Source organism: Macaca nemestrina, chromosome 10 (genome assembly GCF_043159975.1).
Source record: "Macaca nemestrina isolate mMacNem1 chromosome 10, mMacNem.hap1, whole genome shotgun sequence".
In the NCBI taxonomy this organism is placed as follows: domain Eukaryota; kingdom Metazoa; phylum Chordata; class Mammalia; order Primates; family Cercopithecidae; genus Macaca; species Macaca nemestrina.
In genome coordinates, this window is record NC_092134.1 from 9,315,381 (window position 1) to 9,341,138 (window position 25,758).

The 25,758-nt window shown below is 46.3% G+C and overlaps 2 protein-coding genes across 4 annotated transcripts in view; both read right to left on the reverse strand.

Annotated features, from left to right (window-relative positions):
* LOC105493880 (ATPase H+ transporting V0 subunit a2) overlaps window positions 1–9,914 on the reverse strand; it is a 56,025-nt gene extending 46,111 nt beyond the window's left edge. The window contains exons 1-2 of the mRNA XM_011761831.2: window positions 9,600–9,914; window positions 3,274–3,352 (exon numbers count right to left, since the gene is read on the reverse strand). Coding sequence (XP_011760133.1) covers window positions 3,274–3,352; window positions 9,600–9,716 — 196 coding nt within the window. The 5' untranslated portion in view covers window positions 9,717–9,914. The remainder of the gene's footprint in view (window positions 1–3,273; window positions 3,353–9,599) is intronic.
* A 4,213-nt stretch (window positions 9,915–14,127) lies between these two features.
* Window positions 14,128–25,758, reverse strand: part of LOC105493893 (tectonic family member 2) — a 37,408-nt gene continuing 25,777 nt past the window's right edge. For all 3 annotated transcript variants that reach the window (XM_011761856.2, XM_011761866.3, XM_011761850.2), the window contains 6 exons: window positions 25,528–25,639; window positions 22,916–23,022; window positions 18,045–18,201; window positions 15,687–15,812; window positions 15,464–15,552; window positions 14,128–14,933 (listed from right to left, as the gene is read on the reverse strand). In XM_011761856.2, coding sequence (XP_011760158.2) covers window positions 14,824–14,933; window positions 15,464–15,552; window positions 15,687–15,812; window positions 18,045–18,201; window positions 22,916–23,022; window positions 25,528–25,639 — 701 coding nt within the window. In that variant the 3' untranslated portion in view covers window positions 14,128–14,823. The remainder of the gene's footprint in view (window positions 14,934–15,463; window positions 15,553–15,686; window positions 15,813–18,044; window positions 18,202–22,915; window positions 23,023–25,527; window positions 25,640–25,758) is intronic.

Genomic DNA, 25,758 nt, shown 5'->3' on the forward strand with positions numbered 1-25,758 from the left:
ACGAGGCCCTGACTTACTCACTGATAAAAAAAAAAAAGAGGAGGGACTCTGTATATTTTTAAATGAAGAGTGTTTTCACCTAAATCAATCTGGCCTGGTATATGACAACATAAAAAAACTCAAGGATAGCACTCACTAGCCAACCAAGCAAATAATTATGCTGAACCCCCTTGGACACTCTGTAACTGGATGTCCTGGGTACTCCCAGTTCTTAGTCCTTTAATACCTGTTTTTCTCCTCCTCTTATTTGGACCTTGTGTCTTTCATTTAGTTTCTCAATTCATACAAAACCGCATCCAGGCCATCACCAATAATTCTATATGACAAATGCTCCTTCTAACAACCCCACAATATCACCCCTTGCCCCAAAATCTTTGTTCAGTTGAATCTCCCCCACTGTAGGTTCCCACGCTGACCCTAATCCCACTCGAAGCAGCCCTGAGAAACATCACCCATTATCTCTCTATACCACCCCCAAAATTTTTTGCTGCTCCAACACTTCACTATTTTGTTTTGCTTTTCTTATTAATATAAGAAGATAGGAATGTCAGGCCTCTAAGCCCAAACTAAGCCATCATATCCCCTATGACCTGCATGTATACATCCAGATGGCCCGAAGCAACTGAAGAGCCACAAAAGAAGTGAAAATAGCCTTAACTGATGACATTCCACCACTGTGATTTGTTTCTGCCCCACCCTAACTGATCAATGTACTTTGTAATCTCCCCCACCCCTGAGAAGGTTCCTTGTAATTCTCCCCACCATTGAGAATGTGCTTTGTGAGATCCACTCCCTGCCCGCAAAACATTGCTCCTAACTCCACCACCTATCCCAAAACCTATAAGAACTAATGATAATCCCACCACCCTTTGCTGACTCTTTTTGGACTCAGCCCACCTGCACCCAGGTGAAATAAACAGCCTTGTTGCTCACACAAAGCCTGTTTGGTGGTCTCTTCACACGGACGTGTGAGACAACTTCAATTTATTCTTTTTTTTTTTTTTAAGCTGTCTCACTATGTTGCCCCAGGCTGGCCTCGAACTCCTGGGCTCAAGAGAGCCTCCCACCTCTACCTTCAGAGTAACTGAGACTATAGGCATGTGTACCACCATGCCTGGTGTACACCTAAATTTCCCTGAGAGGTCCTTTTTCACTGTTTTAAGTCTGCATTCTTATGGGGTCATACTCTGCTGCCCAGGCTGGAGTACAGTGGTGTGTCATCCTGGCCCGCAATAATCTCAAACTCCTGGGCTCAAGCAATTCTCCCATCTCAGCCTCCCGAGTAGCTAAGACTACAGGCACAAGCCACCATGCCTGGCTAATTTTATTTTTTGTGGAGACAGGGTCTCAGTATGTTGCCCAGACTGGTCTCAAACTCCTGGACTTAAGTGATCCTCCCACCTTGGCCTCCCAAAGTGCTGGAATTATACGCATGAGTTATCATGCCCAGCCCTGCATTCTTTTGAAACAGTTTAAGCTACAGGAAGTCCTGGATATGCCTAATGTGTTATCACATTTGCCCTGCCTTTAAAAACCTCATCCTGGAGACACCATCTGTCCAATGATTCACCCAGGTTGCAAAGACAGGAATATGGTGCCACTAACATACATGAGCCACAAAAATAACTAGGACCTCAAGCAATATGACTACGACTAGATTTCAGATGACTAAAATTTCCTGTTACTCCTAAAAATCCCCAATTTAAACAAACAGGCCAGGTGTGGTGGCTCACGCCTGTAATCCCTAAACTTTGGGAGGCCGAAGCCGGAGGATCGCCTGAGGTCAGGAGTGTAAGGTCAGTGGAGAGAAAGGAAGAATAGACCCAGTCAGGCGAGTAAGTTTACTGAACCTGCCAGCTGCTCCACCACAGAGGAGGCAGCCTTGAACTTACAAAATGAAGGGTTTGTATGGGGGAGAGAGACCCTGGGGTTGTTTGTTGATTAACTTTGCCATATATCACCTTGTGACCTTTATGGTAGCAGCTAGATGAAGGAACTTACAGGAGGATGTAGGCAAAGTTTGTTTAGGCTTTCCAGACCTCCCCCTGTGCAGTCCGGATAGTTTGTAATTGTGGTTTGCTTATCACAGGAAGATCTGATAAGTGAAGTCTGCTGGCTTCACCTCGGTGCCTAGATAAGGGCTTAGAAACGTAAAGGGGCTCAGGGGGAAGGGTGGGCGACACAGAGAGGAGTTGCAGAGCATAAGGGGGAGTGGTGGGCAGCACAGAGAGGTTTGGGGGAAGTACTGGCAGTACCAAGAAGCTTTTTTGGGGCAGTTTGTCCCTAACAAGGAGTTCGAGACCAGACTGGCCAACATGGTGAAACTCCATCTCTACTAAAAATACCAAAATTAGCCAGGTGTGGTGGCCCACACCTATAGTCCCAGCTACTAGGGAGGCTGAGGCAGGAGAATCGCTGGAACCCACGAGGCAGAGGCTGCAGTGAGCCAACATCATGCCACTGCACTCTAGCCTGGGTGACGAAGCGAGACTCCATCTCAAAAAAAAAAACCAAAAAACAAGCTTTGTCCTTCAGTTGACTGTTAGTTTCCCTCCACTTCAGTGAGAACATCAAGGCTTGATTTGATCATGATTAATATCAGGCTAAGATGGGAAAGATTTTAGAGATAAAATAAGTGGCCCTGGGCTACTGAGTTGAAATGGTTAACAATCAGCACTGATCGAACACTGGCAAAGGAAGCCCTGAGAAAAAGGAAATTATTGTCAACCAATCCATCTGCCGTTTTCTGCCTCCCTTGTTCCTTGATAAAATTTTAAATTAAGCAACTTATTAACATGTACAATGTTTTTAAGTTATAATAAACTACAAGGGATCGGTTAAATAAGCCATGGCACATTAATATTAATACAATCAAATACTATGCTGCCATCAAAAACGACGATGGGCCAGAATCTATGTCTACTAATATTAATACAATCAAATACTATGCTGCGGTCAAAAACGATGATGGGCCAAAATCTATGTCTACTGACACGAAAAGATGTTATAGTATAGTAAGCACTGTCAAGTAAAAAACAAGGGTGACAACAAAATAACCAGGCCGTTATGTTTGTAAATTTTTACTTTAATAGATGAATTAAAAACACAGAAAAATAATACATGCCTACATAACTGTGATTACTTCTGAATGATGAGAATACAATTTCTTTTTTTCCTTTCTGCTTCTCTATATTTTCTAGTATTTCTAAACCAAACGAGGTTTGCCTATATAAAGGTAATTATTTAAGTTACTAAATCAGAAAATAAACTTACCCAATATTCGCTCTAGCTCTTCACACCTCTTCACTTCTCCAACAAATTTTCTTTGGAAAGTACTTATGTTCTGGTTGAGCTGAGAAATAGATGAAAAATATGGCTTAAATTTCTAAAATTTAAAAATACGTTTATGTAAAAAATAAAACATCACCAAAGTGTGGGGGACATACGCTCTTATATACTATTGAATGGAACTATAAACTGACACAACTTTCTGGAGAGCAATCTATCAACTGTTATCAGAAAAGCCTGAAAATCCAGCCAGGCCAACACCATGAAACCCCAAGTCTGCCAAAAATACAAAAATTAGGCCAGGCGCGGTGGCTCACACCTGTAATCCCAGCACTTTGGGAGGCGGATCAGTTGAGGTCAGGAGTTCCAGACCAGCCTGGCCAACATGGTGAAATCCCATCTCTACGAAAACACAAAAATTAGCCAAGCATGATGGCAGGTACCTGTAATTCCAGCTACTCGGTAGGCTGAGGTGGAAAAATCACTTGAACCCGGGAAGTGGAGGTTGCAGTGAGCCAAGATCGTACCATTGCACTCCAACCTGGGCAACAGGGCAAGGCACTATCTCAAAAAAAAAAAAAAATAGCCGGGCGTGGTGGTGCACCAGAGTAACCCAGCTACTTGGAAGGCTGAGGCACAAGAATTGCTTGAGCCCAAGAGGCAGAGGTTGGATGGAGCCAAGACTGCACCACTGCACTTCAGCCCAGGTGACAGAGTGAGACCCTGTCTCAAAAAAAGAAAAAATCCTGAAAATGATTATTTGCCCAGCAATACCCCATGAAGAAATTTAACCTAAGGAAAAAGCTATGGAAACAGATAAAAATTTATCTATGACAACATCAATCTCAGGGAAAAAGAAAAAATGATAACCCAAAAATCCAACAATAGAAAACTGGTTAAAGAAATTACAGTCAGCGTAGTTAAAGAAATTATAGCCAGGCACAGCAGCTCACATTGATAATCCCAGCACTTTGGGAGGCTGAGGTGGGAGGACTACTGAGGCCAGTAGTTTGAGGCCAGCCTGGGCAACATGGTGAGACACCTTCTCTACAAAAAATAAAAACGTAGCCAGGCCTAGTGGTGCACGCCTGTGGTCCCAGCTGCTCAAAAGGCTGTGGCAGGAGGCTTGCCTGAGCCCAGAGGTCGAGACCACAGTGAGCAGTTATCACACCACTGCAATCTAGCCTGGGTGACAGGGCAAGAGACTGTCCCAAAACAAAAAAGAAAGAAAGAAAAGAAAAGAAATTACAGTCTATATCCACACAATGGAATGCTACTTAGCAATAAAAAGGAATGAACCCATGCAACAACAGGGATGACTTTCTCTTTTTTTTTTTTTTGACACGGAGTTTCGCTCTGTCGCCCAGGCTGGAACGCGGTGACAGGATCTCAGCTCACTGAAACCTCCGCCTTCTGGGTTCAAGCGATTCTCCTGCCTCAGCCTCCCGAGTAGCTGGGATTACAGGCACGTGCCATCACGCCCAGTTAATTTTTGTATTTTTAGTAGAGATGGGGTTTCGCCATGTTGGCCAGGCTGGTCTCAAACTCCTGACCTCAGGTGATTCACCCGCCTTGGCCTCCCAAAGTGCTAGGATTATAGGCATGAGCCACTGCATCCACCCTGGATGACTTTCATACTAAGTGAAAGCAGCCAGACACAAGAGGTCACATATTGTGTGATTCCACTCATATGGAATGTCCAGAAAAAACAACCCTAGAGGCAGTAAGCAGATTAGTGGGTGCTGGGGGCAGAGGGGGCAGGGGTAGAAATAAGAATTAACTAAAATGGGCAATGGATGCATGACTCCATAAACTTTATTTTTTTTTTAGACAGGGTCTCACTGTCACCCAGGCTGAAGTCCAGTGGCGTGATCTCGGCTCAGTGCAACCTCTGCCTTCCGGGTTCAAGTGATTCTCCTGCCTCACCCTCCAGAGTAGCTGGGATTACAGGCAGGTGCCACCCCACCCGGCTAATTTTTGTATTTTGGGTAGAGATAGGGTTTTGCCATGTTGCTCAGGCTGGTCTCAAACTCCTGGGCTCAAGTGATCTGCCTGCCTCAGCCTCCCAGAGTTTACAGGTGTGAGTCACTGCACCCGGCCTCCATAAACTTTCTAAAAACATGGGTAAACTCTAAGATACACCTCAATAAAGTGGTGTAAAAATTATGGTTCAGCCATATAACTGATGACTCTGCACTTATCAAAAATGATATTTTAAATGACAAGGTATTTGATTATATTAAGAAATGTTATTTAAATTTTCGAGTAAAATGTTGGTAATAATTTTTTATCTTTTAAAAAATTTTTTATCTTTTAGGCCAGGCCCAGTGGCTCATGCTTGTAATCCCAGCACTCTGGGGGGCCAAGGTAGGTGGATCACTTGAGGTTAGGAGTTCGAAACCAGCCTGGCCAACATGGCGAAACCCTGTCTCTACTAAAAATAAAAAATTAGCCAGGCATGGTGGTGAGCACCTGTAATCTCAGCTGCTCGGGAGGCTGAGGCATGAGAATCACTTGAATCTGGGAGGCAGAGGTTGCAGTGAGCCAAGATCGCACCACTGCACTCCAGCCTGGGTGAAAGACTGAAATTCTATCTCAAAAAAAATATATATATATTATCTTTTAGAGATACCTGTTGAAAAGTTAAATTATTTATCTTGGATTTGCTTCAAAATGATCTAGTCTGGGAGGTGAGAAAAAACTAAATTTACATTATGAGTACATGGGGGTACACTGTACTCTTCCCTCTACTTCTTATAATACAAAGTTTAAAACAATTTTTAAAAGTTGTAAAAGAACATTCAATAAAATTAGGAAGTTAGTCATGATTTCTGTGTAAAGCAGATTAGGATGTTTTCAGTGTGGTTCAAATTATATAAAAGTACACATATATGGACATTTTTAAACATTATTAGAGAAATGTTGATTGTCCAATATTAGCCAAAAAGTTAAAGTTAATTTCTAGGCATTGGGATCATGCAAGCTATGTTCCTATTATGTTTTCCACATTTCTCACAATGGACATCTATTACTTTCACACCTTAAAAATTTACAGTAATCATTCATGTTGAAAGCCATTTAAGACACAAAATTTATCTTTATTCCATTTGGATTTGTACTGGACACTCTCAAGAAACAGTTAAGCTACAACTTGACATGAAACTGCTCAACCTGATAAGTGTCTACCCCAAATGTTCAGTTCTTGTTCATTTTTTGGGGACTTTTTTAAAAAGAATTAACCAGAAGAAAGATAAAAATTCTAATTTCACTCCTGTTTATCACCTTCTCATTCATTTCTGGAGGTCAAACTAAAAGTAACCACTTCCAAGTTGCTAATGATTCAGACACAATCTAGTTCTATGGAACTTGTTGGAAAGGAAGTTCTGTGTCTAAAGCTGTCGCAGGATACGATACGACTTCTCAGCTTCCATTTTCTTCCTTCAATATCAAATAGAGGCCGGGCGCGGTGGCTCAAGCCTGTAATCCCAGCACTTTGGGAGGCCGAGATGGGCGGATCACGAGGTCAGGATATCGAGACCATCCTGGCTAACACAGTGAAACCCCGTCTCTACTAAAAATACAAAAAACTAGCCGGGCGTGGTGGCGGGTGCCTGTAGTCCCAGCTACTCGGGAGGCTGAGGCCGGAGAATGGCGTAAACCCGGGAGGCGGAGCTTGCAGTGAGCTGAGATCCGGCCACTGCACTCCAGCCTGGGCGGCAGAGCGAGACTCTGTCTCAAAAAAAAAAAAAAAAATATCAAATAGTACTTAACTCTAAATGGACATGATGTTTCTAACAAATAGTAGAATCTTTATTTATAAAGAGGTAAATTTCTGTGGCAATAATACAAACATGGATTTGACATACATACACCACCATCCCCAGCTTACATATATTAACTTTTTTGTTGTTGTTTTTTTTTTTTTGAGACGGAGTCTCACCCTGTCACCAGGCTGGAGTGCAGTGGTGCGATCGCAGCTCACTGCAACCTCCACCTCCCGGGTTGAAGTGATTCTCCAGACTCAGCCTCCTGAGAGAAGCTAGGACTACAGGCACGCCCCACCATGCCCAGCTAATTTTTGTATTTTTAGTAGAGGCAGGGTTTCACCATGTTGGCCAGGATGGTCTCGAACTCCTGGCCTCATGATCCGCCCATCTTGGCATCCCAAAGTGCGGGGATTACAGGCGTGAGCCACCACACCCAGCCATATTAACTTTTGTTTTCTATTGCGTGGGTTCTTTTACAAATTTGGGTTTTTTTCCCCCCTTTTAGAGCAGCACCCTAATTCAGGGCTAATGGAATAAGGTATATTTTAATGTAGATTCAATTCAAGGCACATTAAACCTAGTAAAACCGGCAGAGGAGACCTGGTGCTGTTTGTCCTGATATTCACACCCATTGATACTCCCACTTCAGCTGAAGGACTAAAGAGGAAACCTGTTCTTAGACTGAGAACTGTTACAAAAGTGAGAACTTTCCCTTCAGGGAGTCCTCCCCATCAGCTGAATGACCTTTCTTTTCCAGGTCTTCCCACTAGCTGTCACCACGGAAGTCACCCCTTTCCCTTGCAAGGGTTACTAACAGTGATCTCATCTGGTCACCACAAAGTCAGTAGGAAACTCAGGCTGAAGATACACTGAAAACCTAGCACCACACAAGAGCTCATCACAGCAACCTTAGTTTTACTTCCTTCTGGAAAAAGACGAACAGCACTTTCTTCTCCTTTCACTGACATTCAGTTAAAAAGGATCCCAGGTACACTCTATGACCGGAGGTAGTGGCGCTTATTGAAACTGGAATCTTTGTAGTGATTAGTGCGTTTGCTCAAACCTGTAAGACTGAAGTGTGGTAAGTGTCTTGGCTTGAGTACTAACCAGATGGAAAACATCCACCTGTTACAAATGTAGGAGCCTGTTGCGCCTGCAACTGCTGCCTGAATCTTTTGGGTGCTACTCACAGCTCAGGGCAGCATCCACCAGGTGAATGGGTACAACTGCAGAAGTGGCTCCAGGAACCAGGAACCGCCCTGCATCTTACCTGCACCCTCGCCTGTCACTCAGGAGTTTCTCCATGACTTTGCAACTGCCTAATGGGGCTGATCTGGTATTAGATATCTGATATCAACGGATATCAGATCTGGGGTAGGGCTGTTCCCTTTTGAAATTAAGGACACCTTAGGAAGATCAAGGGGAACAGTCAGGAGATGAAAGTGGTGGCCAGGAAATAAAATGTTCGCCTGAGTGGATTTCAATTCAGTCAGTAAGTACTTGTTTCACGGTCTCCCTTCCACACCCTGTTCTTTGCCTTCTTAGCACTTATCACAGCTTATAATCAGAGTGTGTTTAATCTGTCTCCTCCCACACTGGGAGCTCCAGGAACACAGGGACTGTGTCTGCCTTGTTCACCACCGAGTCCCCAGCACCAAAAACAGTGCCTGAACATAGCGGGCAGTCAAGAAAAGCCTGTTTATTCAACAAATGCCTATCGATGCCAATGACTGCCAAGGACTGTGTTAAGGTCCTTACTCTCAGAGGTTGACAGTCCTTGGTGGAGACAAACAATAAACAAATGGACAGACAGACAAACAAATGTTTATTATTACTTTCTGGGGAGACAGCTTCCAATCGACAAATAATGACTGAATTCTTAAGTCCTTACACACAATAGTATGTAGAGCATTACGCATCAGTGACCAAAACAGACAAAATTCCCTCTCCTCAAGATGACAGCTTTTCCCCATTTCAGGCTCCGTCTGGGCTCCTCCTGTTCCCTCCAATGAGGACCCTCTCCCCAGATCTTCCCCAAGGCTGGCTCCTTTCTATTTGGGTCTCAGCTAAAATATCACCTTCTCCAGGACGCTTCCTTGACTACCCCTTCAAACGTACCTCCCACCCGAATCACCTTCACACCAACCCGTTTTTTCTTTACGGCAAACATTTTCTGGTTGACGTATTTATTTGGTTAACGCGCCCCTCTCACCCCCGTTAAGTTCCAAAAGGACTCCAAGAGGCCTTTGTGGGATTTGTTCTCCCGCTAAGCTCGGTGCCCCGAGCCGATGAAGACCACACAGGGGAAATCCTAACTAACTGGGGCAAAGCAACAGCGGACCACACAGACGGCCGGCGACCCTGGAGTCAGCCCCGCGCTCCGGGAAGCTTTGGCCGTTGAGTTGGGGCGTCAGCTTCCCCATCTGGGCAATGGGGCCGGGGCGCGCCCTTCCTCGCTGCTCCCCGCGGGAGGGCCCCAGAGATGCGCGGGATGGGGAGCGCCAGGAAAGCAGGTGCGGCCCGCGTCTCCCGGGCGACACTCACGTCTCGGAACTGGACCAGGCCCTTCTCGCCCAGGGCGCTGAGACACTCGTAGGCCGTGCCTGACTGCAGGAAGAGCTGCGCCAGGCACATGGTCTCGCTCCGGAACAGGGACCCCATGGCGGGCCGACCCGCGCCCGGAGGGGCTCGACGGGCGGCAGCGGCTCCGAACCGCGCAGGCCCACACACTCAGCCGGTGCGGCCCGGGCCTCGAGCTCTTCCTGTGGCCTGGCCGCGGCCCCGCACCGTGGGGCTCCAGGCTGCAGCGGCCGCCCCCGGTTCTGCCACCGCGGATCCCTCTCCAGCTGCCGCCACAGCAGTCCGCGAGGTCCCGCCCCCGAGCTACCGCCGGTTCCGGTTCCGCCCCCGCGTCCCGTCCCCCCCGCCGGCCAACCAATGGGCGCCCGAGGTTGCGGCCGCACGCCGTGGCAGCAGGGCCAACCAGCGCGAACCCGGCGGGGACGACCGCCGCCGCTGTAGCTCAGCTAGACTGGACGCAGAGCTGCATCCCGCGCGGCTCCCCGGCTTACCTGGAGGAGTCTCGCCGAGTGTGCACGCCGCGAAGCTCACCCGTTCCTAGGGCACGACCGTGTGCTGCTGCTGCTGCCGTGTGTGTGTGTGACAGAATCTCGCTCTGTCGCCCAGGCTGGAGGGCAGTGGCGCGATCTCGGCTCACTGCAACCTCTGCCTCCCAGGTTCAAGCGATTCTCCAGCCTCAGACTCCCGAGTAGCTGGGACTACAGGGGCGCGACACCGCGTCCAGCTAATTTTTTTGTATTTTTAGTAGAGACGGGGTTTCATCATGTTGGCCAGGCTGGTCTCAAACTCCAGACCTCAGGTGATCCGCCCGCCTTGGCCTCCCCAAGTGCTGGGATTACAGGTGTAAGCCATCGCGCCCGGCCCTGCTGCTGCTTTTTTATGGACAGGGTTTCCCTCTGTGGCCCAGAGTGGAGTGCAGTGGCACAAGCTCGGCTCTCTGCAACCTTGACCTCCTGAGCTCAAGCGATCCTCCCACCTCAGCCTCTGGAGGAGCTGGGATTACAGAAGTGCGACAATCACACCCGGCTAATTTTTTTTTTTTTTTTTTTTTTTTTTTTTGAGACGGAGTCTTGCTCTGTCACCCAGGCTGGAGTGCAGTGGCCGGATCTCAGCTCACTGCAAGCTCCGCCTCCCGGGTTTACGCCATTCTCCTGCCTCAGTCTCCCGAGTAGCTGGGACTACAGGCGCCCGCCACCTCGCCCGGCTAGTTTTTTGTATTTTTTAGTAGAGACGGGGTTTCACCGTGTTAGCCGGGATCGTCTCTCGATCTCCTGACCTCGTGATCCGCCCATCTCGGCCTCCCAAAGTGCTGGGATTACAGGCTTGAGCCACCGCGCCCGGCCACACCCGGCTAATTTTTTTAAAAAATGTTTGTAGAGAAGGGGTTTCATCATGTTGGCCAAGCTGGTCTCGAACTCCTGAACTCAAGCGATCCTCCCGCCTCGGCCTCCCAAAGCGCTGGGTTACAGGTGTGAGCCGCCGCCCGGCCGGATCCTGGGCTTCTTCGTGAAGTTAGAGTGTGCAGCCAGCATCCCAATCCAATTTTCAAACGTTTCCCACTGACCTCGCAAGATGACTCCTGCTCAGTTGCAGTCTCCCCTTCCCGCCCGGCCTGGCCACCACAGGACAATTTTGTCTCGATAGATTTGCCAGCTCCAGGCTTGTCCTGTCGATGGAATCACACGGCACCCAGTGTGTGTTCCCCACACCAACTGGGAAGCAGGAGTCTCTGCTCACATATCCCCTCCCTTGAGACTGTCTCTGGCCCCTCTACTTTGGAGTCACATCCTTGTTCTGTTTCCTTCACTGCACCTGCCACCATCTGAAATTATCTTGTGTGTTAGTGCCAGTCTTCCCTGCTAGATTGGAAGCTCCACCAAGGTGGGGACAATGTTTCTGCCACTGCGGTATCTCCAAGCCCCAGCACATAGTAGCCACTCAATAAATAGTTCATGAATGCATATAGAAACGTTAATATAAACTTAGAAAAGTTAAAACCATAGACACCCCAGATCTCATTCTACTGCCAAACTGAGTTTTTTTCCCTATTTTAAGTACAAAAGTCGTCCTCACAAAATCAGGCTAAATTACCTGTCATTTGGAAGTTTTAAATTTATTTTCCATAAATATCTGAAATCCAAAGCTAGTTATACCAGGCTGGGCGCCCTGGCTCACTCCTGTAATCCCAGCACTTTGGGAGGCCAAGGTGGGTGGATCACTTAAGGTCAGGAGTTCGAGACCAGCCTGGCCAAAATGGCAAAACCCTGTCTCTACTAAAAAAAAATACAAAAATTGGCCGGGCGGGTGGCTCATGCCTGTAATCCCAGCACTTTGGGAGGCCGAAGCCGGCGGATCACGAGGTCAGGAGATCGAGACCATCCTGGCTAACATGGTGAAACCTCGTCTCTACTAAAAATACAAAAAACTAGCCGGGCCTGTGGTGGGCGCCTGTAATCCAGGCTGCTCGAGAGGCTGAGGCGGGAGAATGGCGTGAACCCGGGAGGCGGAGCTTGCAGTGAGCCGAGATCGCGCCACTGCACTCCAGCCTGGGCGACAGAGCGAGACTCCGTCTCAAAAAAACAAAACAAAAAAAATACAAAAATTAGTCAGGCATGGTGGTGGGCACCTGTAGTCCCAGCTACTCAGGAGGCTGAGGCAAGAGAATCACTTGAACCTGGGTGGTAGAGCTTGCAGGGAGCAGAGATCACACCCCTGGACTCCAGCCTGGGCAAAAGAGTGACATTCTGTCTTTTATTCTTTCAAAGAAACAACAACAACAACAAAAGATACAGTAAGAACTGTGAAGGTGAATTCAAACGGCTGAAGTTCAGACAATAATTGACTCAGACCCCAGCTCCATTAGTCCAGTACTGACCCAGATTTCTGAGTCAGCCCTGGAGGGGTGGGGTGAAGGCCCAACACCACCACAGTACAGATGCTAAAATTCATCATGCAGAAACTTACGACCTCTGCAATGACTAGCTCATCCCCCTATTTGAAAATGGACTTAAGACTGGAGGAAAATTTGAAATTCCCCCTGGGCAGGAACTCTGCAGTGAAGATGAAACAGCACATTTTATGTGGTCCTGGGTTATCAGCAGGCACTAGGAATTCAATCAAAAAGGTATAAAAGGGAAAATAATCATTTTTCAAAATTAGGCTTAAATAACATACAAAATCCATCTGGAACTAGACTACCTGGCACACAAGAAAACTTGCAGGTAACGTGCTATGCGGCCACTGTAGGGCCGTGGCTGAAAACACCTGTTCCAGGGCTGGGCACAGCAGCTCGTATGTGTAATCCCAGCACTTGGGGAGGCTGAGGCAGGTAGATCACTTGAGCCCAGGAGTTCGAGAACAGCCTGGGTAACAGAGTAACACAGGGAGACCCCCTTCTCTACAAAAAAAAAAAAAAAAAAAATACAAAAACTAGCCAGGTACAAGCCTGTGGTCCCAGCTACTTGGGAGGCTAAGGTGGGAGGATCACTTGAACTCAGGAGGTTGAGGCTGCAGTGAGCCGTAATTGTGCCACTGCTCCCCAGCTCTCTAGCCTGGGTAACGGAGTAAGACCATGTCTCAAAAAAAAAAAAAAATCCATTCTTCCCACTGAGTGGGGTTGACTGTCCCCATGTGACGACCCATGGGAGAAATTCCTAGACTCAGCTAGGAAAAACTGTCCTTCATTGATAACCAGTTAATTTTTAATGAATAGATTTCATAATTCCTATAGCTAATCATACTTCGTTTTTTGTAAACTGGGGTCTTGGCTGGGCATGGTGGCTCCTGCTGGTAATCCCAGCACTTTGGGAGGCTTAGGTGGGAGGACTGCTAAAGCCAGGAGTTTGAGACCAGGCCAGGCAACATAGCGAGACCCCTATCTCTACTAAAAAAAAAAAACAATTAGCCAGGTGTGGCAGCACACACACCTGTAGTCCCAGCTACCTGGGGGAGACTCGCTTGAACCCAGGTGTTTGAGTTTACAGTGAGCTGTGATCATGCCACTGCACTCCAGCCTGGGCAACAGAGGGAGAACCTGTCTCTAAAAAATAAATAAATAAATAATGAATCAGGGGTATGCTTCTGCTAAATACAACCTTTGGCATATATTTTGGGCGCTTTCATGTGCCCCTGGTTTTGTTTTACTTTTCTCTTATTTTCCTCCTGCAGCGCCCACATCTTTCCCCATCAATTATTTTGTGTTTTTGTATTATATACATTTTTAAGAATTCTTAATCCTTTCTATGGAATATGGGAAACATCAATCAACACGAATGTATTAAAAACTAAAGAAAAGACTGTTTCTCTCTGGTATAAATAAAACTCCTATGACTTTAACTAATTTGTGATAAGCTAAAATTTCTAACATTTCTTGAGTTCTTCTCATGCATTTTACTCAGTCAGGCCAGTGATGAGAATATTCATTCTGCATCGGATAGCTACATATATGAATTAAAGTCACAGGGCACTTAATAAAAATTTTCTACAAAAATAAGACATTTCATTTATTAAAATTTTATAGAGAAGCATACAAGACTACAACAAATCACTGAAGTCAAGGTCTAAAGTCTTTGAGAAGTCAGATGGACCGGACACAGTGGCTCACATCTGTGATCCCAGCACTTTGGGAGGCCGAGGTGGGCAGATCATTTGAGCTCAGGAGTTACAGACCAGCCTGGACAACATGGCGAAACCCCGTCTTTACCAAAAATACAGCCAGGCGTGGTGGAGAATCTGTAGTCCCAGCTACACCGGAGGCTGAGGTGGGAAGATTGCTTGGGAGGCAGAGATTGCAGTGAGCTGAGATTGTGCACTGCACTCCAGCCTGGGTGACAGAGTGAGACCCCGTCTCAAAAAAAAACAAAAACAAAAACAAAAAAGGCCAGGTGCGGTGACTCATGCCAGTAATCTCAGCACTTTAGGAGGCTGAGATGGGTGGATCACGAGGTCAGGAGTTCGAGAGCAGCCTGGCCAATATGGTGGAACCCTGTCTCTACTAAAAATACAAAATTAGCCAGGCATGGTGGTACGTGCCTGTAATCCCAACTCTCCGGAGGCTGAGGCAGGAGAATCGCTTGAACCCAGGAGGAGGAGGTTGCGGTGAGCTGAGATCACGCCATTGCACTCCAGCCTAGGCAACAAGAGCAAAACTCCATCTCAAAAAAAAAAAAAAAAAAGGCCAGGTGGTTGTCTAACTATAGGCTTTGCATATTCTGGTCCAGGGGTTGCTGAGAAACATGGCCAATGTGAGGAACAACAGCAACAGTAAGCCCTTGGCAACACATTGAGAATGCGGCTCCCCTGAAAAACAATGGACAAAATTAAGCAGCAGTATTTCTTAACTCTTGTGGTAACAGTGTAGGTATAGGCTGGGCGTGGTGGCTCACTCTTGCAATCCTAACACTTTGGGAGGCCAAGGAAGGCAGATCACTTGAAGCTAGTTCGAGACCAGCCTGGCCAACATGGTGAAACCCCGTCTCTACTAAAAATACAAAAATAGCCCGGTGTGTTGGTGCTGTAATCCCAGCTACTCCAGAGGCTGAGGCATGAGAATCATCTGAACCCAGGAGGCAATGGTTGCAGTGAGCTGAGATTCTGCCACTGCACTCCAGCCAGGGTGACACAGAAAGACTCTGTCTAAAAAAAAACAGTGTAGGTAGAAATAAACTAAGCCTCAACAGTAATGGTGATCACTTCCAAGTGGCAATATTATCTGTAAATTTTTTTAAGTTTCTATATGTTTTACGTTTTCTGTAACATTTAGATATCATTTTAAATTGTTTTTAAAACTGACATAACATAATTGGTCATAGAAATCTGTTTCACCCTACCTTGATAATACTGAGTCCATGGATATAGAAGCTGCGGCCAACACACCTCATTTCTGTTGCAGTCATACTCTGTATAATTGATCTGGAATCTAGAAAACATTTTAGAGGATTACAAAAACTACAAGTGAAAAAGTATCAGAACTTGATTAAAGGAATAAACTTCCAATTTTCAAATATATATTTTTCTGCTTCCTAATGTCCACTAGGTGACCAACTGGAGTACCTTGTCAGGGGGCGGGGTAACTGTGCAGGAATTTTAATAAACTGGACAGATGCACTGATAGGGAGAAGGTCGGCCTTGTGCTCACAGGTAAGCCCACACTGGTACTGCCAGTTCACTGAGGAGAACCTAGGAGGGAAAGATCACATGGTCAGCATAGCCACCATTCAGTTCTATTCCACCAAGAACAGCAGGTAACAGATGCAATCACAATACAACCTGAGGTTCTCTTAAGAAGTTTCACATTCTACCTGTGCTGTTTTTTCTTTGTATTTGTCCATTGTCTTTGTCCATTTCGACAGACAGATCCAAGGAGAAGAGAAACTCCTAATAACCCCTCATGGGCCTGTCGCCCGGTGACATCTGCCAGTCCTGTCAGTCTCACTCCTCTCCAGCCAGTGCATTTTATACAGGTGCTATCAAAGGTACCTTTCTTCATCACCTGTTTTTCTCAAACGATATAATAATAAAAGCAGCAGCTAGCCACTTATTGAGGGCTTTCCACGTTCGAGGCACAGAGATAACTTGCTTGCAACACACCATCTCGTGTTATCCTCAAAAGAGTACTGCGAAGGTGGTAACTGCACTCCCATTTTCCCTTGCAGAGTCACCACTCTCCATTCCCAGTTCAGCGGACCAGAAGGGACTGGCCCTAATCCAGAGGTGCACCCATCACCTGAGCCTAGCCAATAAGAGCTGCCCATTGCCCCAGTCATAGGGATTGGTTCGGAAAGGAGCACATGACCCAAACTGAACCAATGAAAGTCTGCCCAGATCTATTTTGAGAAAGAGGAGGGGCCGGGCCTGGTGGCTCATGCCTGGAATCCCAGCACTTTGGGAGGCTGAGGTGGGCAGATCACCTGAGGTCGGGAGTTTAAGACCAGCCTGACCAACATGGAGAAACCCCATCTCTACTAAAAATACAAAATTAGCTGGGCGTGGTGCCGCATGCCTGTAACCCCAGCTACTCAGGAGGCTGAGGCAAGAGAATAGCTTGAACCCAGGAGGTAGAGGTTGGGGAGAGCCGAGATGGCGCCACTGCACTCCGGCCTGGGCAACAAGAACTAAACTTCGTCTCAAAAAAAAAAAAAAAGAAAGAAAGAGAGAGAGAGAGAAAGAGAGAGAGAGAGAAAGAGAGAGAGAAAGAGAGAGAGAGAGAGAGAGAGAGAGAGAAAGAAAGAGAAAGACAGAAAGACAGAGAGAAAGAGAGAAAGAAAGAAAGAAAGAAAGAAAGAAAGAAAGAAAGAAAGAAAGAAAGAAAGAAAGAAAGAAAGAAAGAAAGAAAGAAAGAGAAAGAAAGAAGAAAAGAAAAGAGGAGGAAAGAGGCTTTCTCCCCACTGGACTTGCTGCAGTGACATCAGCCTGGATTGCTAGTGCCCATCTTTGCCATCTCTTGAGGAGAACCTCCCTGAGAATGAAGCCAACCCAAAGGAAGAGGAGCTGAGACACGAAAACAAAAAGATCCCTGACCACACTGGAACCAGGAACCATGAACTAGCTGTATGTGGATTACTCTGAACTTGAACCAATAAATTCCCCTTTTTGCTTCAGTCAGTATGAACTGGGCACCTGTCACTTAAAACTGATGGAGGCAGGCTGGGCATGGTGGCTCACGCCTGTAATACCAGCACTTTGGGAGGCCAAGGTGGGTGGATCACGAGGTCAGGAGATTGAGACCATCCTGGCCAACAGGGTGAAACCCTGTCTTTACTAAAAATACAAAAATTAGCTGGATGTGGTGGCACATGCCTGTAATCCTAGCTACTCAGGAGGCTGAGGCAGTAGAATCACTTGAACCACAGAGTCGGAAGTTGCAGTGACCAGAGATATTGCCACTGCACTCCAGCCTGGAGACAGAGCAAGACTCCATCTCAAAAAAAAAAAAAATCTGATAGAGGGTTGTTACATAAAGGTATTATCACCATATTACAGAGGAGGAAACTACAGCTCAGAAAGGTTAAGTAATTGGCCAGTGCCGCACAGCTCCTAAGTGGGACAGCCGTGATTTGAACCTATCTGCTGCCAAAGTCTCTAACCACAGACAATATTATCTGACCAGCATATCAGTTACATTCATGGATTTCAAAATGTACTTAGCAATAAGTAGCCCTTTATTCATCTTTGTACTCCCTAAAATACCTTGCAGACTCTCTTACACATGGCTTTATAAATACTTGTGAGAATAAGTCTCCATTATACACATAGTTCATACATATTCCATATGTCCATATAAACATCTTGCTAATTATTGCAAGTTATAAATAAATAATCAGTTTCTAAACAAACGTTTCCCTATTGTTCGGAACACTCTCAACTTTCCTGACTCTCTCTAAACTACAGTGATCCAAGATGTGATCATACCTTGTCTCTACGCCAAGTATCTCCTGCTGAGTAATCCCTTCCACTGCACCAGCATCCGAGATGAGAATGCGGATGCTCAGCCGAGCAGGAACGTCCAGGCAGATGCCATTCAAACTGCTAGCCGGTGGGTCTGCACCTGGGTCAGGGGCAGCTACACCTATAGAAATGTTAAGTTAGGCACTTCTCAAAGATATAATGTGATAAGTTTTCCTACAATGTCATAATAACCAAAATGGGGAATAATATCAGGCAGGCATCACATCAGTGAGGCTTTAGTCTCTTACAGGCTCTAGTTACTTGTCACTCCATAACTGTGTTATCCCTTAAAGTCTACAAGGCATAGGATGGCACTAATAAAAATTGTGTTGGCCGGGCGCGGTGGCTCAAGCCTGTAATCCCAGCACTTTGGGAGGCCGAGACGGGCGGATCACAAGGTCAGGAGATCGAGACCATCCTGGCTAACACGGTGAAACCCCGTCTCTACTAAAAAATACAAAAACCTAGCCGGGCGAGGTGGCGGGCGTCTGTAGTCCCAGCTACTTGGGAGGCTGAGGCAGGAGAATGGCGTGAACCCGGGAGGCGGAGCTTGCAGTGAGCTGAGATCCGGCCACTGCACTCTAGTCTGGGCGACAAAGCGAGACTTTGTCTCAACAACAACAACAACAACAAAAATAAAAAAAATAAAAATAAAAATTGTGTTTAAAATGTTTCCTTGTATGGGCCGGGTGCAGTGGCTCATGCCTGTAATCCCAGCATTTTGGGAGGCTGAGGCGGGCAGATCATGATGTCAAGAGATTGAGACCATTCTGGCCAACATGGTGAAACCCTGTCTCTACTAAAAGTACAAAAATTAGCTGGGCGTGGTGGTGCTCGCTTGTAGTTCCAGGTACTTGGGAGGTTGAGGCAGGAGAATTGCTTGAACCCAGGAGGTAGAGGTTGCAGTGAGCCAAGATTGTGCCACTGCACTGCAGCCTGGCGACTGAGTGAGACTCCATCTCAAAAAAAAAAGAAAAAAAGTTTCCTATGTTAGCCAGTCACTGGAACTTAAAAGCCCTGACCCACATATTAAAGCCATAAGTCATGATTCAGTTTCCAAGCTCTCACTGAAATCTACCCAGCCTTTTAACAGAAACGTATATAATTGCAGTAAAATGCCATCGTTATTCCATGCAGTCACAGTTCTAGTGGAAGCTCTGTAAGACATTTAAAATCCATACTAACAACTTTAGGCCAGACACAGTGGCTCATGCCTATAATCCTAGCACTTGGGGAGGTTGAGGTAGAAGCACCTGCTTGAACCCAGGAGTTTCAGACCAGCCTGGGCAACATGGCAAAACCCTGTCTCTTAGAGAAAAAAAAATAGCCAGGCATGGTGGCACACACCTGTAGTCCCAGCTACCCAGGAGGCTGAGGTGAGAGGATTGCATCAGCCTGGGAAGTCGAGGCTGCAGTGAGCCACGATGGCCTGGTGCCACTATACTCCAGCCTGGACGACAGAGTGAGAACCTCATCTCAAAAAATAAAAATAAAAATCAGCCAGGCATGGTGGCTCACGCCTGTAATCCCAACACTTTGGGAGGCCGAGGTGGGTGGATAACCTGAGGTCAGGAGTTCAAGACCAGCCTGGCCAACATGGTGAAACCCCATCTCTACTAAAAATACAAAATTGGCTAGGTGTGATGGTGGGGCCTGTAATCCCAGCTACTTGGGAGGCTGAGGCAGGAGAATCACTGGAACCCAGGAGGTGGAGGTTGCAGTGAGCCAAGATCGTGCCACGCACTCCAGCCTGGGCGACAGAGTGAGACTCCATCTCAAAAAAAAAAAAAAAAGGTAATAATTGAAAAAAAATAATAATAAAACAAAATCCATACTGACAACTTTAATTAGTATGTATTAAAGTAAGTAATTTCCTAATGTTACTATCGTATTAATACAATTGGAAGAGAATGAAATTGAATGAGAAATTAATATTCATTCATCTTGGAGAAAACCTAGCAAGGTCAATGAGAGGAAGTGGGGTAGGTTCTATGGCTCCTCTGAAGGGGGTTCTTTGCTCCTTCAGGGATTCCGAAGGTCAGTAACACTGTTTTATGTCTAATTTCCTTATACATGTGTCAACACCACTTCTCTTCTGCTTATTAACCTGGACCAAGGTTGCTTTTTGGCTCAGACATGAAATAAAAGCTAATTCTTTCCACCTTGAAGGCAACAAAATGTCATCACCACACTGATTTCGTACCTCATCAACCTGGGTTCTCTGTCTGGACATTTTCCCTATGGTTTCTTTCCCAAGTGCTGACTTTTCTGCAGCCCTCAGGGTCATTCCACAGCCTATCCAGCTGGCCTGGGTGGCAGAGTCCAGGGCTTAACAAGCTCGACCTCTGGGTTCCGTTTGCAAATGAGGATCTAGGTCTGGGCCCAGTGCCTTGAGCACCAGCTGGATGAGCAAACAGCAGCCTGAGTGCCCCGTTGGGATGCGGGTCCAACAGGACTCCCTCCCCAAGTCAGAGAGTGGTCTGGGGCACCCTGAGCTCACAGACATATCACATGATCCATGACCACAGAGGGGGAAGGGAGGGTCCTCATCACCGTGACCCCAATCACAAGGAGTGGGCACAATACAGATATGTGTCCGTATGGGCCCTTGTGTGAATTCCAGCCCACTGAGCCTAGCTGACCTCAGAGGGGATGCAAAGGGCGAGGGCAGGATCCAGAGGGCTGATCCCCACCCCCCAGGCAGAGGAGAGGGGGCACAGCAGCATCTGCAGGGAGAGCAGGGCAGGGGCAAAGCAGATGCACACACTCATTGGGCACTTTCTGGTCCCAAAAGGCAATTCCATTAATTAGCTCAATTAAAAAAGCTTTCTGTTCCAAGTATTTACACACTCAAGACTCCCCAAGAAACTGGGAAGACGTTACCTAACTTGCTACCAGGGAACAGAGGAAAGAGGTTGGAACTCCAGGTTTTCATTCAAGCTCTGCCAAAACTCACTGGGACCTTAGGCCTCTCCAACATAACCCGATGAGCTGGATCTCCATGACTCTAAAGACATTTTGGATTCGGAGGTGAAATCGGGCCTGGTGAAGAAGTTTTAAAGTCGGGTTTACCTTTATTCCATGTACGTGTGGTATATCTTCTTCCCTTTGTGTACGATCTACTTGCCAGTTCAACACTGCAAATTCCTTTGGCCAAAGGCACTGGGCTGTCAAGTCTTTTTATCTCGCCCCCATGATCCCTGCTATTATTAGATCTGTGGCACCTTAATTACTTTCTTTCTTGACCACTTTAGTGAGATATAATTCACATACTATACAATCCACCCACTTAAAGTGTGCAATTCAATGGTTTCTGGTATAATCACAAAGCTGTGTAACACTCAGCAGATTCTATTTTAGAACATTTTATCACTCTGCGAAGAAATCCTTTACCCACAGCAGTCTCTCCCCATTTCCTCCCAACTCCTCCACCTCCAGCATCCACTAATCTGCTGTCTCTATACATTGCCCATTCTGGACATTGCATATAAATTGAGCCATACAATATGTGGTCTTTTGTGTCTGGCTTCTATCACAATATTTTCAATCACTTTATTTTCTTTTAAGTTAACAAAATTAGCTTTATAAATTACAAAGTCAATTCTCAAATGCCTGTATTCCTGGCAATCAAAAACAGCAATTCAAACTGAAGTGCACTAAAAATCTTAAAACCTCGCTTGGACTTTGTTTTAATGTATTTTATTTTGTTTTGTTTTGTTTTTAGAGTCAGGATCCTGCTCTGTCATCCAGATTGGAGTACAGTGGTGTAATCAGAGCTCACTGTAGCCTCAAACTCCTAGGCTCAAGCGATCCTCTTTCCTCGGCATCCCAAGTAGCAGGGACTGTAGGGACATGCCACCACACCCAACTAAATTAAAAAATTTTTTCGTAGACACAAGGTCTCACTATGTTGCCCAGGCTGGTCTTAAACTCCTGGCCTCAGCCAGGTGCGGTGGCTCACGCCTGTAATCCCAGCACTTTGGGAGGCCGAGGCAGGTGAATCACGAAGTCAGGAGTTCAAGACCAGCCTGGCCAACATGGTGAAACCCCGTCTCTATTAAAAAAATCAAAAATTAGCCAGGCGTGGTGGCGGGCGCCTGTAATCCCAGCTACTTGGGAGGCTGAGGCAGGAGAATCTCCTGAACCCAGGAGGCGGAGGTTGCAGTGAGTCGACACTGTGCCACTGCACTCCAGCCTGGGTGACAAGAACAAGACTCCATCTCAAAAAAAAAAAAAACAAAAAACTCCTGGCCTCAAGCAATCCTCTTGCATTGGCCTCCCAAAGCGCTGGGATTATAGGCGTGAGCCACTGCTCCCAGCCTAGACTTTCTTTTACAAAGACTGTTGTTGGCCAGGCACAGTGGCTCATGCTGTAATCCCAACACTTTGAGAGGTTGGGGTGGGCAGATCACTTAAGCCCAGGAGTTAATGACCAGCCTGGGCAAGATGGCAAAACCCATCTCTACAAATAATACAAAACATTAGCCAGATGTGGTGGTGCACACCTGTGGTGCCAGCTACTTGGGAGGCTCAGGTGGGAGGATCCCTTGAGCCTGAGAGGATGAGGCTGCAATAAGCTATGATTGTACCACTGCACTCCAGCCTGGGTGACAGAATGCCTCAAAAAAAAAACAAAAAAAAAAAGTCATCATGAATAAGAAGAAAAAGATATGCCAAGTTTCCTGACTGGAGAGCTAACCCCTGGGCAGATGTGCAGTTAAGCCACAGTTAAGCCTCAGGAAGGTGACCTACTGGGTTGGGCTCTAATGCTGAGACTACAGTTGGTAGTCATAGCAACCAAGTTACAGGCTTTATTATACCCGGGTTTGACTTACGTATTATTTCGAGCCAGCCATCACTAGGATCAGTGTAATCGGAGTTGCCTCTCATTGCAACGTGAGTCGCTTGTATTAATGAATCAAGTCTTTCAACAGCATTCTCCCTGCAAAAGAGTAAGGCATTCTTAGCTCATGGCCAGCAGGTCTTGTCCTAAAGTCCTTTCCAGTGAATGTCCGGGTTTCACTTCCGAGTGCCTAAATAAAAAACTGCCAGAGGAACTGGCATTAAAAACTGGCTGGATGTCACCCATGGACTAGGTGTGTTTGATGGCCTTCCCAGGATGGACCTACACAGCTGGGGGAGGACATACAGAAGCAATCTTCTACTTTAGACTTAAAATGTTAGTAACTTAGCTGAGTGCAGTGGCTCACACCTGTAATCCCAACCCGTTGGGAGGCTGAGGTGGGAGGATTGCTGGAGCTCAGGAGTTCAAGACCAGCCTGGGCAACAGGGTGAAACCCTGCCTCTGCAAAAAATACAAAAATTAGCCAGGCATGGTGGCGTGCACCTATAGTTCCAACTACTCGGGAGGCTGAAGTGGCAGAAGCGCATAAGCCTTGTGGGGTAAAGGCTACAGTGAGCTGAGATCGTACCACTGCACTCCAGCCTAGGTGACAGAGCAAGACCTTGTCTCAAAAAAAAAAAAAAATGTTAGCAACTTAAGTTAGGAATCACGTGGTTCACAGACTGCCGACTGTCACCAAACTTAGGAGGTAGTTAGAGCACACATCAAGTTACCAGGATAAATTTGTAGGCCAGAGTGATCCAACAGTAAAAGTAACCTAAATATCTAGCTGGAATTTTGAGTCATAAAATTAAATGAAGACTAAGAGTTGGAACGTAGCATCCCTCCTTCCCAGTACTGTCACTGGAGGGTACAAATCTCATGAACTGCAGGAGAGGGACTCTGCCCATGGACTCAGGCCTCACAACCCATAATCAGGAGCTGCTGCTAATAATTTCTACCAGTTTTCCTTAACTTCTCAATGTCTCCCCCATTTTCTTCCTGCTTCCCAAAGAACTACACATCTTGGGATATGTAACAGATAAAACGTGTGTAAGAATGCACGCAGGCTGGTCATAATGGCTCACGCTTGTCACCCCAGCACTTTGGGAGGCCAAGGCAGGAGGATCATTTGAGCCCAGGAGTTTGAGACCAGCCTGAGCAACATGGTGAAACCCCATCTCCACAAAAAACATGAAAAATCAGCCAGGCATTGCAGCACACACCTGTACTCCAAGATACTCAGGAGGCTGAAGTGGGAGGATCACCTGAGCTAGAGAGGGTCAGGCTGCAATGGGCTGTGATCACACCACTGCACTCCAGTCTGGGTATGGAGTGAGACCGTGTCTCAAAAAACAAGCCAGAAAGAATGCATGCAATCAAAACCACAATGAGATATCACTTAGTATCTATCAGTATGGCTACTGTCAAAAATAAATAAATAAAAAAAAATGAGGCTGGGCGCACTGGCTCACACCTATAACCCCAGCACTTTAGGAGGCTGAGGCAGGCAGATCACCTGAGGTCGGGAGTTTGAGACCAGCCCGACCAACATGGAGAAACCCCGTCTCTACTAAAAATACAAAATTAGCCAGGCGAGGTGGTGCATGCCTGTAATCCCAGCTACTCGAGAGGCTGAGGCAGGAGAATCACTTGAACCTGGGAGGTGGAGGCTGCAGTGAGCCGAGATTATGCCATTGCACTCCAGCCTAGGCAACAAGAGTTAAACTCTGTCTCAAAAAACAAACAAACAACAACAACAACAAACAGAATATAGGCCGGCAGAGTGGCTCACACCTGTAATCCCAGCACTTTAGGAGGCCAAGACAGGTGGAGGACCACCTGAGCCTAGGGAGGTTGGGGCTGCAGTAAGCCATGATTGCACCACTGCACCCCAGCCTGGGCAACACAGTGAGACACTGTCTCAAAAGAAAAAAAAAAAAGTTAATCACCCCAATTATATTTTGCTCTGGCCTTTTTCATAACTCTAGGAGTAGAAGGTTCCAATGAGGCCAGGTACCGTGGCCCACACCTGTAATCCCAGCACTCTGGGAGGCCAAGGTGGGCAAGGTCACTTGAGGTTAGGAGTTTGAGATCAACATGGTGAAACCCCGTCTCTACTAAAAATACCAAAAAAAATCAGCCAGGTGTGGTGGTGCATGTCTGTAATCCCAGCTGCTAGGGAGGCTAAGGCAGGAGAATTGCTTGAACTGGGGAGGCAGAAACTGAATGAGCCGAGATCACGCCACTGCACTCCAGCCTAGGTGACAAAGTGAGACTTGCCATCTCAACAGAAAAACCCACACAACAACGAAAAAGGTTCCAATGAGCTGAACAAACTTTGGCAGAGAAATCTGCTTAAATGTGGATTAAATTTGCTTAAATGTGGATGAACTGGCTTTAGTCCCAAGAAAAAGGTCAATTTTCCCTCATATTGATGTTTGAATCAACTCTAAATTGTATTACGTCTGTATTTATTATCACTTTTACACATTTTAATGGACTCTAATTTTTCATATTCATGTTGTCTTTGATATTCATGTAGTGAATTAATTTTAGGCAAACCATTCACATTGCCGATAAATTCATCAATGAAACACTCACCTGAGCTGAGTACAATTTTCATTAATCCCGACCTCTAACAGGCATCCAGAGAGGACATCTTCTCCAAATAAAATGGGTTTGAAAGTTGCTGATGTACACAAACCCCTTCCAGCTATAAAAGAAAAAGATTATCCTCTTGCTACTTTTTGCTAAATAAAAGTAAAGATTAACTTCAAAGTTTTTCGTGAAAAACAGAAAACAGTCAGTAGAAATAAAGTTTATAGTTTTCAA